A 12187-nucleotide genomic window follows, 5' to 3' on the forward strand; every position below is an offset into this window, starting at 1 on the left:
AGGGCTCATAATCGGAGAGATGGAGGAAGCCAAGCCCTGCATCCCCTCCCCCTCCCACTCCCCTGCCCCCCTGCCCCCCATCCCCAACCATCTCTCCGCTCACCAATCAGACACCCTCCACCGCCTCCTCCTGGATTTCCAGGATCTGTTCGCAGCGGGATTAGCTGACATTGGACACACCACCTACCTGGCTCACAAGATCCATACGACGGGCCCACCGATCCGGCAGCCATCCCGGTGGAAGAGCCCCAAACAGCAGGAAGAGGAAGACCACCAGGTACAGGAGATGATCGAAGTTGGAGTCGTCTCCCCCTCCACCAGCCCCTGGTACTCTCCCATCGTCCTCGTGAAGAAAAAGGATGGCACAATGCGGTTCTGCGTCCATTACCGCCTGCTTAATGACGTAACAACCAAGGACGCCACTCCACTCCCGCGCATAGATGACTCCCTGGATTCCCCATACGGTGCCTCCTGGTTCTCTACCCTCGACCTCCAGTCAGGATATTGGCAGGTCCCGGTGCGTCCAGAGGACACAGGGAAAACCGCCTTCTTGACCAGCAATGGGAAACATTATGAATTTAATGTTTTGCCCTTCGGCCTCTGTAACACTCCCGCCACCTTCTCCAGATTAATGGAATCCGTCCTCAGTGGCCTCAAGTGGGAGATCTGTCTCGCATACTTGGATGATGTCATAGTCTTCACCCCAACCTGGGCCAACCACCTGCAGCACCTCCGCCGGGTTTTCACCAGGATCCGACAGGCAGGCCTCATACTCCGGCCCACCAAGTGTGTCCTGGCCGTCAGAACCATCTCATTCCTGGGGCATGTCATTTCCCAGGCTGGCATATATCCCGACCCAGACAAACTCTGCACAATCGCGGACATACCCCCACCACAAGACATTCATGGGATTCGAGCCTTCCTCAGCCTGACGTCCTATTACCGGCGTTTTGTGAAGGGTTTCACCCACATTGCCAAGCCACTCCACGACCTGACCCATAAGGGAGAACATTCATCTGCATGGACAAGAGATGAGCCGCCTTCCAACAACTTAACGATAAGTTCGTTTCCACCCCTATCGTGGCCTTTCCCTATTATGCCATCTCATTCAGGCTCTACACAGACTTTCCCTAATTGTGATCAGCGCTGTGCTGGCACAAGTCCGAGAGGACTGTGAGCACATCATCGCCTGTGCCAGCAGTACCATCAATCAGGCAGAAAAAAATTATGCCGCCACCAAGAGGGAGTGCCTGGGCATCATCTGGGCACTTGAGCATTTCTGGGCATATCTATCAGGGACCCAAGTTACGATCATCACTGATCACCAGTCCCTCCAGTGGCTGCAGCAGTCAGACACCCGCAATGTCCAGCTCATCTGATGGCATGAGACCCTGGAGGAGTTGAACTATGAAATCTCATACAGCCCTGGCAAACTCCACACCAGCACGGACGCTTTCTCTCGGCTCCCCATCAATGCCGCCCAGCCAGAGCCAGATTTCCTCCAGCAGTGGCATCACAAGGAGCGACCCCCCTGGATCCCCCAGCACCTTTTCAAGAAACTGTATTGCCAAGGCGACCACCTGCTAACCCCATCCGGGCATATCCTCCTAGCCTCCGATGCCGCCTTTGACGCCCTCCGACACCTGCACACCCACAACACTATTCACCTGGGCAGGAAAAAACTCATGCAGGTCTTTAAAGACACCTACTGGGCACCCAATCCTTCCGCCCTCACCAAGGAAATTATCCAATCCTGCCGAGCATGCGCCTTTGGTAAAGACATCACCCGTACCGTCGGTCCATCAGGCTAGATTGCCACCCACAAACCTTGGCAGCTATTGGCGATTGATGTAGTGGGACCCTTACCCCCAAAATCAGGTTATAGGTACATGATCACGTTCGTCGACACATACTCTAAATTCATCGTAGCCTGCCCAGCAAAGGAACATCACGCTGTTGCAGTGGCCGACACCCTGGTTCAGCACATATTCCCGTACTTTGGTATCCCACAAGCAATCCACTCAGCGAACGCACCTAAGTTCACCAGTAAAATCTGGGAGGAGCTGGCCCACATATTTGGCTATAACATATCCCACTCGTCTCCTTACTGGCACCAAGGAAATGCCATATGTGAGCGAAGCCATCGCTCCGCACCTGGATAGAAGCCACCAAAGACGACGACTGGCCTGCCCACGTAAAAATCGTGCAATGGGGCATCAACTCCTGCCCCCAAGAAGACGGAATTTCACCTTACGAACAAGTGTTTGGGGAAACACCCCTCCTCCTGCCTCTTCGGCTGCATTTGCAACCCCCCACTTCAACCCCCACGTCAGACCCATTACACCATCTCAAATGTCGGCTAACCCACCTCCAAAACAACCTGGACCTCCACCCTGATACCTCCTCCAACCCCTACAAGCCGGGCAACACTGTTATGATAGCGCAGCTCCCCACCCTCCACAAGCTCACGCAGCACTTCACGGGGCCCCCAAACCATCATCCGCGTCCCTAACCCTTATCAGGTGATCGTTGAGTACCACGGCATTTCCCGCACTCTCCGAAACTGGCATGTGCGCCCTTTTTGCACTCCTGCCCCGCACCCCCCCGGCCCTGCGCCCCATCCCACCAACTACCCCTGCGCCTCTTCCCTCTACCTCCTACGATTGCTTCATCTCCCCCTCCCCCACCGCCTCCACCTCACCTTCCATCATGCCGCATCGCACCTCACCTGACAACCCACCAACACCACCAATTCCCCACCACTCCCCCAACTCCACATCACCCGCCCAGCTCCACGTGTCCCGCCCACACCCCCACACCCCCTCCGCCCACCACACCCCCACCCCAGCCGTTGCCTACTACTGCCACTGCATCTCCCAGCCCGCCGCCCGCACACACACCCTCGACCCCGCCCTCCCTGTCCCCTGCCCTGAACTCCACCAGCGCTGCCCATGCCCCCATGACACCACCACCCACTCACCCTACACCCCGCTCCCCGAGCCATACTGACCACACTCCTACCAACCCACAGCCACCCTCGCATGCCCTGTGCACCTCACACACACGACAACACTGCACACTCACATCACTGCCCACACCTACCATTAAAACAAACATCACACACTCCAGCTGCCTCTCCTGCCCACCCGCCTGATACACCCACTCTCCCACCCCACCCACCTCACCGCAAAATCACACCCCTACCCCTGCCCTAAATCATCTCACACTCATAATACACCAGGCACAAGTCCCGGCCACCTACACTCCACAGAGACGCCATGCCGCATTACCCTGGCATAAAACCCTACACTCACCATCCATCTCCAGCATTCAACACAGCCCTGCACAGAGGATAACACCTAGTGCCATGAGGATTCAATGAGCCACATGGGCGCCACACTTCAGACAGAAACAACGAGTCCGAGGACCTCACCACATCCTATGACTCCTCTGCTCCTCCACCGACTCATCCACCCTCTTTATCACCTGTGATGAGCAGCTAGATCAGAACTCAGCCACCACAGCCTGGCACGCCCTCCTCCAACACCTACAGCCAGTCTACCACATCTACGACACCAAAGTTTACCACCTCCAGTCACTGGGACGTGACTTTTTCCCAGCAGACGGTGGTAAAATCCAGTATTGTGCGACAGGGGGTGACCTAACACCTCCAGAAGGAGCCCACAGAGGAGCAATGACAGCACGCCAGGACTCAGGGCGACAATGACATGAGTCTGCCCAGGCCGCTCACCCGTGACCCGGAGCTTGCCCGCCGCCACCATAGCAGGAATACAAGACTACCTTCTGGGAGAGCCTTCCCTAACCAACATTGGGGTGGAGCTGTTACTCCAGCTCCAGTCAGCACCTCTGAGACGGCCAGTAGCTGCTCAACCCTCCTGAAGGAGATGGCCTGTTGCCACTCTGAGGGAAAACAGGAGACGGCTTGCAGCCGCTCTGAAGGTGCCCTTTCTGAGACGGCATGTAGCCGCTCAACCCTCCTGAAGGAGACGGCCTGTAGCCGCCCTAAGAGAAAAAAAGGAGATGACCTGTAGCCTCTCCCGCCTTCGTCAGGAGACGGCCTGTAGCCACACTGAAGGTGCCCTTCCCAAGATGGCCTGTAACCGCTCAACCCTCCTGAAGGAGACAGCCTGTAGCAGCTCTGAGGGAAATCAGGAGACGGCCTGTAGCTGCTCCCGCCGTCGTCAGGAGACGACCTGTAGCCATTCTGAAGGTGCCCCTGAGTCAACTTGAAGCTGCTCCCTTCCCCAGGCCACGGCCAGTAGCTGGGCCTTAGTGACGGCCTGTAGCCGCACCCCTAGAAGGCCACGGCAGTAGCCGGGCCCTATGGCAGGAGATGGCCTGTATACAATCCTCCGTCAGGTGCTGACTCATGTTCACCAACCTATGACTCAAGAGGGAGTTCCCAGCCTGGAGGAGTACTGGATAGGCCCCGTGACTTCCCCTGGCCTCTTCTCCCTGCAGCCGGATCTGGAAAGGACTCACCTGATGGACCCCGATGTAGGCCGGCACCACAGCCCCTTCCTGACGGCGCCACCGAGCACCTGGGACCGCAGCCCTTGGGGTCCCCAGACTGCCCCCAGGACCCCCAGGCGGGACCTCCCTACACCCAGACGCCGAGATCTTCGTCCTCCATCAGGTGCCTGAGCAAGAAGTTCAGGCAGTTATTTGGCCCCAGCCCTGAGGGCCGTACTCCTGCCCCAAGCCCCGAAAGCGCGGGGCCCTTCGCCACCCACAGCCCCGGACAAGAGAGGACGCCCCTACGCATGATCCCGTGGCCCCTGAACACAGAGGCCCCCGGCGGAACCCAGCCCTGTCAGTAGTGAAGCTGGGTCACCTCCGCCGCCCTTGTACCTGACCGCCACGATGCCCAGACCCAAAAGGAGTGACTGTGAAAGCACAGTGTCCGTGACTTAGTGACGTGAAGGCAGAGCAGTGAATTAACCATATAAAGGAAATCAGTGAGAGAAGCACCAATGACAATATAAAAGTGGTGGAGTGAATAAAAGTAACAGTGAAACCGTGAATACGGCCAAGCAGTGAAATACGGGTCTATTACAGTGAATACGCTACTATCTGATAATGCCGCATCATACTAAAATCATACACAGAGTGTTAAAGTAATAATTGCCAACAGTGAAATTGTACCACCCACTCCACAATCATATAAAACTTGGACTTCCTGCAATAATAGTATATAAACCTCTGCCCTAAGTGCTATTCACCTCGCCCGACCTTGATCTGGGTAGTATCCTGTGTGATACCAATAACCGATATCTAAGTCTAAGAATTATAATTGTCCAGTGTATCTGTATTCATGACATCTACCCATTCCAATGTAGAATTTAGTAATACACATGTAAGGTTGTTGCCTTGAGTTTTTGTGTCCTGCTTCTCTCCTATTTGTCTAAGCTCCTGTCTAGAAAGAGAGCCCAGCTACACACTAGGCGTTAGAGAGACGGGAAGCCGACCCTAAAACACCTGGCATTACAGAAATAATGTACAGTACGTAAGTATGGAGTCACACTCTGACAAATTAGGATGTGAAGGAGCGTTGTGATGTAGATGTGAATGTGAAAGGATGTGTTAGGAGAAACACACTGAGGTGGTTTAGCCATGTGGGTAGGATGGAGAGTGAGAGACTGACAAGGAGAGTGTATGTGAGTGAGGTGGAGGGGGAGAGAGGGAAGGGAAGGCCAAGGATGAGATGGAGGGATGGAGTGGAGAGGTATATAAGAGAGAGGGGTGTGAATCGGGAGCACGGCAGGGAAATGGCAGGGGACAGGGTGATGTGTGGCGATCTGTTTGTGGCCACCCTGTATAAAGGATTAAGGCATTTGGCAATAGATAGATAGAGAGATAGATAGATATCAGGAATGTCATGATAACAAGCACAACAACCACGGCATTTCGGACTGAGATGCATATTGTCACAGAACGACAATGTAATAGCTTATCAATCCTAGAGTGTATCTTTTGTTTTTATCCTTGCTATACTCTGACAACTATATAAATATGCAGGTATATATATATATACTGGATGTAATGTGACGTATGAAAAAACCTTGCACCAATGATCTATCATTTAATTTTGAGTATATTTTGTTCTATAAACATATACTCTCTGCCATCCCAGTTCAGTACCGAACATTCGGCTGTTTAAAGCCGTGTTTTTGTCGTCCAAGCTGGGGATTGGGATTCAAAGCGTGTCTTGGGGTGCTTGGTTTCTGTCCACAAAAACAGTCCAGGATACTTTGAACCGAAAAATTACACATGCTCGCAATGTAAACAGATGAGTTCGCCGAAGATGATCTTCTGATGAATATGCAACTTTAACGTAGTCGTTATTTGTGTTGAACTGGCTCTATATGTTGTTAATATTAGCCATCTGCACTCTGATATTATGAACATCGTGCTAATTTCATGATGTTTATCATTTACATGTCCTTGCTGGCCATTCTCACTCTCCCCAAGCTACACCAAGACCGCTTCCAACCACGCTTGGATGAGATACAAATACGGTCTTGGTTTCAATGACAAATGCTTGGGCTGGCTTCAGATCATTTTGGCTGAAAAAAACGGTGCATCTTGGTTTCACCAAAGATAGCTTCGAATCCGATCTATCAGCTTGGACAACAAAAATGCAGCTTAATTGTAAAAGTTTACTGGCTTGAATGTGTCACCGGGTGGGAGCTTCGCAGGGCAATGGGAGACGAGTATTATTAGCTTATTCTCTACTGTACATGAAAATCCCATATCCTATCAGTACAAACAAGTCTTAACCCCTTCATACACAATGACGCATTTGTCGTCATTAGGGTCTGGCTGCGACAATACACATTGATGCTTTTGGTGTTATTAAAACATAAAAACTTTCGTCAAAGGAAAAGTTTTCAGCCGATCGGCGTCATTTTTTGAGGCATCATAGCTTCCTTGCTCCTTGTCAAAAGCAAAGAGTTGGCAACTGTGGGTCCCGATACCAGCAAGAGAGTGGACAGATTATTCAGTACCAAATGAGCTTGAGTGGGGAAGGCACTGTGTGGCTCTGTCCCTTTAAATTTCCACTCTTACCCCCGTCCTGTCCGTGCAACATATTTCATTATACTAGTAGTGCTTGTGTATGGTGTTTGGGCACTGTTGTGATTAGATTTGGTGTTTGCAATTGGAAATTTGATGTTTGTGAAGCATTCCTGGTCGTTATCAGCCGTTGGCCCAATGAAGATTGTGCTACTTTTTCTAATCAACTACACTGCCTCTTCCCTGCACCAAATAAAAAAAATAGTGACAGTGAATCATGTGAATATAGTGTGCACATCTAGTGTACAAAGGTTTAGTGAAATACGTGCAGTAGCTTTGAGGAAGGCAGGAAACCACCCTACAGTCACAACACGGCATGGGTACACCATAGTTTTTTGCATTTTTCTTGAGAACTATGAGGCCTAGGATCATCGTTTGGGCTCAAATGAAAGCCAATGAAATTCTGCATAGGATGATAAAATAAAAACAACAGTGGCAAGAAAAGTTTTTTGCTAGAGCTCCCTGAATTAAAAAACTGCTGTCTGTCGAAAATGGGTTTTACTTTTTCGTTTATTGCTCGAACGCCATACCTTGTATCAGATTGGGACCTCCGGCATTCGAAAGCTAATAAAATTCTCTTTCGATTGATGTATAACATGTAGAGATTGATTAGTAAACATTCGACTTATGATGTTGGGAAGTGTGATGTATGCTCCTGAATGTTTATTCACACGGCCCTAACATACGTATAGTGTTTTTTTTTTTTAAGCTTATCATGTAGAACAAACATTGACGAATAAGAATATGTGGGGTTTGTGGCAAAATAGATATGTTTCGGTGGTGAAAATAAGCAGAGAATACACATTTTTGGAGAGCGTGGCAGGTGGGAGGGGGAGGGGAGAAAAGCCGGCGCGTCATGTCCCAGAAAACTTATTAACTTATCCTCAGGTGAATGGGTTAAGAAGAAACTTTACATAGTCTATTGATTCTTTAATATCAAGTCATGCAATCATGCATTTTTTTTGCACAAATCGACTGTAATTAACCTGCCCCGTCCCGTCGACGTATGGGTACATTGCAATGATTTGCATTTGCCAGTCCCGGCGACGTACCGGTACGTCGTGCAATTGCAAGGTTCCTAATTTGCACAATTTTCAATTTTTGCGCGTGATTTTTCGTATGTATACACGGGACACCTTCCTCTATTCCTCTACAAGATCCCAAGCAGGGACAATGCCTTACACCGCATAACCCCCCCTCCCCCCCACACCATTGTCTTGACAATTCATCTGTTACCAGTGACCTGGCCAATAAAGACATTCAGGGCCAGAGTGATTCCCCAATCGATGACAATGTGGAGGACAAGGTTTACATAGCATTAGAGGAAGAAATAGTCGGAAATGATGATCAGGTAATGTGGGAAAAAAAGGTCATGAATGGCGATTAGTTAGTGAGTGAAACAATGTTTATAATGCCTATATTACTGCTTGAAATACCAATATACTCTCATACTACATATAAATTCGTACCAAGTAAATAAATAAATACCGTTTATGAGTGGATAAAATAGTTATCCTCCCATAGAACTCGTTTTCTTTGGTGCCAGCATGTTAGAAAACCCAGTCAGGTAAGGAGGAACTCCTACCTGGATTCAGTATTTTAAACCTCAGGTGAGCGATTTCTCTATGAATTTTCGATGTTTCTCACCAAAAGCAGAGGTTTTAGCCAAAAATTTTTTTTTTCGAAAATACCTCGGGACTGGGGGATGTCGGAGGTGCAGAAAACCTCAGGACGTGACGGGTTAAGGATTAAATTCAAATTTTATGGATTGCAAAGGAGTAGGGAGGGAGAAAAGGCTGGTGTGTTGTTGCCAGTTATGTAATGTTTGGTTCGTAGGATATTACTACCAGCACCATCATAACACCTGCAGCTCATTCAATGAAGAATCATTATTGTAATGCGTGATTAGCGTCACTTTAAGTCAGGAGTAATAATATTATTTATTACAATTTTTATGTTGCAAGTAAACGTGACATCATTCCTTTCATCTGATGGTGAAGTGGGGAAGTCTTCTTGTACTTATGTAAGGGCTCTTTGATACGGTATGCATTATCTGTCCTTCTTTATCGTGTGCGTCTATGCGTTCTGCCCTCAGATTAATTCCAGGGACACTACCTGTGTCGCAAAGATGCTGATAGACACTATAGAAAACTTGAGCACCTGGACATCTTCTGTTTGGGTAATCTCCTCCTGTATTCCCTAGCTGCAACACTGGCATTGTCATCACAGAATCAGTAAAAATAGACGATAACTGCATATTCTACACTGCTGTACATATGTGGCATGCTGTTTCACGAAGAAGTAAAGCTGAACCCTGTGAACAACTGAACCCAGATAACAGTATTTGAAGTGTGCCTCACCTGCAAATTTTCCCACTCAAATGACACCGTGGATGGAGGGTTGCCAAGTCCTTATCACCAATGTCCCTAGTTTAGTCCTCAAAACTTGCTAGAATGTCGCTAGATAGTGTATACTGCAAAATATTTCTAGAAAATATGATAAAATCTCTAGAGTATCACGTAAAAATGGCCAAAATATCCAGAATGAAGCTAGATGTTTCCAGATGTTAAATAGTGCCGCTAGATCAAAGTAAAAAATAGCTCTAGCTGCAAAATCATCAAATTGGCAACCCTGCATCATTATTCTTACGTCACCATCAGATGAAAGGGATGATGCCACATTTACTTGCACTAGAAAAATTGTAATAAATAATATTATTACTCCTGAGTTAAAGTGACACCAATTACGCTTTACAATAATGTTTCTTCACTGAATGAACTGTAGGTGTTACGATAATGCTGGTGGTAATATCCTATGAACCAAACGTTACATAAATGGCAACAACACACCAGCCTCTCCTCCCTCTGTACTCTCTTGCAATCCTTAAGATTTGAATTTAATCCTTAATTACAGTTGATTTGTGCAAAAGAATTGCATGAATGCGTGACTTGATGTTAAGTATAAATAGACTACGTAAAGATTCTTCTTAGAACTCGTTTGTTCTGATAGGACATGGGATTTTTATGTCCAGTACATTATAAGCTAATGATACTCATCTCCAATCACCCTGCGAAACTCCCACCTGATGACACATTCAAGCCACAAAACTTTTCCACGTAAACAACCGAATGCTAGGTACTGAACTGAAGGTGCAGAGAGTATATGTTTATTGAACAAAATATACTCAAAACTACATGATAGATCATTGGTGTAAGTTATTGTCATACATTGCATAACACCCTGTATATATATATATATATATAGTACAGTACATATAGATGAAGCCTCTGTGGTACAATGGTAAAGTGTGCGTTTCATACACATGTAAAGCAGGGTTCGTGCCCCGCCAGGGTAATAAACTTTGGGAGTGTTCACTTGGCCACTTACTGCATTGGCAGACACAAGCGGTGCTCTGGTTGAACCAGTGTCGCTTACTATAAAGTATGCTTGCACCCAGTCGGCTTGCGCTGGCCGATTACACTTGGTTCACAGACTACACACACATTCAAAGCCACTCCGACACTACAGTTACACTTACAAGCACTTTGTATCATACATACAATCTCTACCAGACAGCCTAAGCCACTTGGTAGAGATACAATGGCTGTATCGTCCCGACTTCAGTCGGGATAGGCTGGTCCTGCAGTGGATACTCAAACGTCTGATGATGATGATATATATATATATATATATATATATATATATATATATATATGTATATATATACATCCAGTAATCCCCGTACTATCCGGACGCCCACTTTCTGGACACCCCACTTACTGGACATTTTGGTCCCGGGGTTTAATATTCCCAAAATTGCCCCCAAATCGCAAAAAATTTGAAAAAATCTTATTTTTTTTCCCTCTGTAATTTGAACTCGGCATGCGCGGCGTGGACCAGCTGTGTTTTGGTGCGTAGTTCCACTGCTGTCTGCTAGAGCGCCCCTGCATCCTCCCCACTTACCGTCCGTCTCTTGTTGTGTGTGCACGCTCGTCATCATGGCTGCCCATGTGCTCGCTTTTGTGGTGGTGCCCTACCTGATGCAGGCTCTCCTGCTTCTCTCCTGCCTCTTGTTAGTGTGTGTGATGATGGCCCCACCGCCTGAGAAGAGGAAGAGAGTGGTTTTGACTCTGGAGAAGAAGAGGGAAATATTGGACAAGGTGGACGTGGGATGGTCAACCTCACGCATCCTCCGTGAATTCAACCTGGCCTGATCTACTTTGTTTGATATCAAGAGATCCCGTGACAAACTCATGCAGTACACGGCTGACTTCTTGGCGAAGAACAAACGCAACGTGGAGAGGAAGATGATGTTTACTCCCCGGTATGCTGAAGTCGACCGCTCCACATTGATTTGGTATTGACAACAACGTGCTGCTGGTGTGCTGGTGCATGGCACGGAGCTGAAAGCTGCTGCTGAGAAGTTCGCAAGGCTTCACAATGCCCTAGACTTCAAAGTATCCAAGGGTTGGCTCTTTGCGTTCAAGTTACGACATGGCCTTACCAACCGTAAGTCTCATGGTGAAGCTTTGGATCCCAACGAGGATGGAGTAGAGGAGTTTTGGTGTAAGGTGAAGGGCTTGATCAACAGGGAGGGCCTCACTCTCAGTCAAGTCTACAACGCTGATGAAACTGGTTTATTCTATTGCTCTTTGCCAATGAACACTCTAACTGACGAGACAGAGAAGTGTGTACCCAGCTGCAAGCTCTGCAAGCAATGGATATCTGCTTTGTGTTGTGCCGATGCTAACCCCATGCACCAGCTCAAGCCCATTATTGTTGGCCGTGCAAAGCAGCCTCGGTGTCTTCGTGGGGTGATGGATGTCCTTCCTGTCGTTTGGTACCATTCTGTGAAGGCATGGTTCACTGTCCAGATCTTCAAAGACTGGTTCCACCATCATTTCGTCAAGGAGGTCATCAATTACCAGACGAACACACTGGGAGTCCCACGCAACCAGGTAAAGGCCCTCCTTCTCTTGGATAATGCACCTGCCCACCCGTGCGACAAGGACTTGGTGGCTGAGAATGGCCACATTAGGGGCAAGTTTATGCCACCTAATACGACTGCTGTCATCCAACCAATGGACCAAGG

The 12187-nt window shown here is 48.5% G+C and overlaps 1 protein-coding gene across 1 annotated transcript; it reads left to right on the forward strand.

Annotated features, from left to right (window-relative positions):
• Window positions 1-367: 367 nt before the first annotated feature.
• Window positions 368-1811, forward strand: LOC145410072 (uncharacterized). Its single transcript, XM_080280283.1, has 2 exons — window positions 368-474; window positions 1424-1811. Exons 1-2 carry the CDS (start codon window positions 368-370, stop codon window positions 1809-1811), a joined length of 495 nt encoding a protein of 164 aa, XP_080136409.1.
• Window positions 1812-12187: the final 10376 nt, after the last annotated feature.

The sequence above is a fragment of the Coenobita brevimanus genome, chromosome 84 (assembly GCF_032717465.1).
Source record: "Coenobita brevimanus isolate Jiangsu-jjx chromosome 84, ASM3271746v2, whole genome shotgun sequence".
Taxonomy (NCBI): domain Eukaryota; kingdom Metazoa; phylum Arthropoda; class Malacostraca; order Decapoda; family Coenobitidae; genus Coenobita; species Coenobita brevimanus.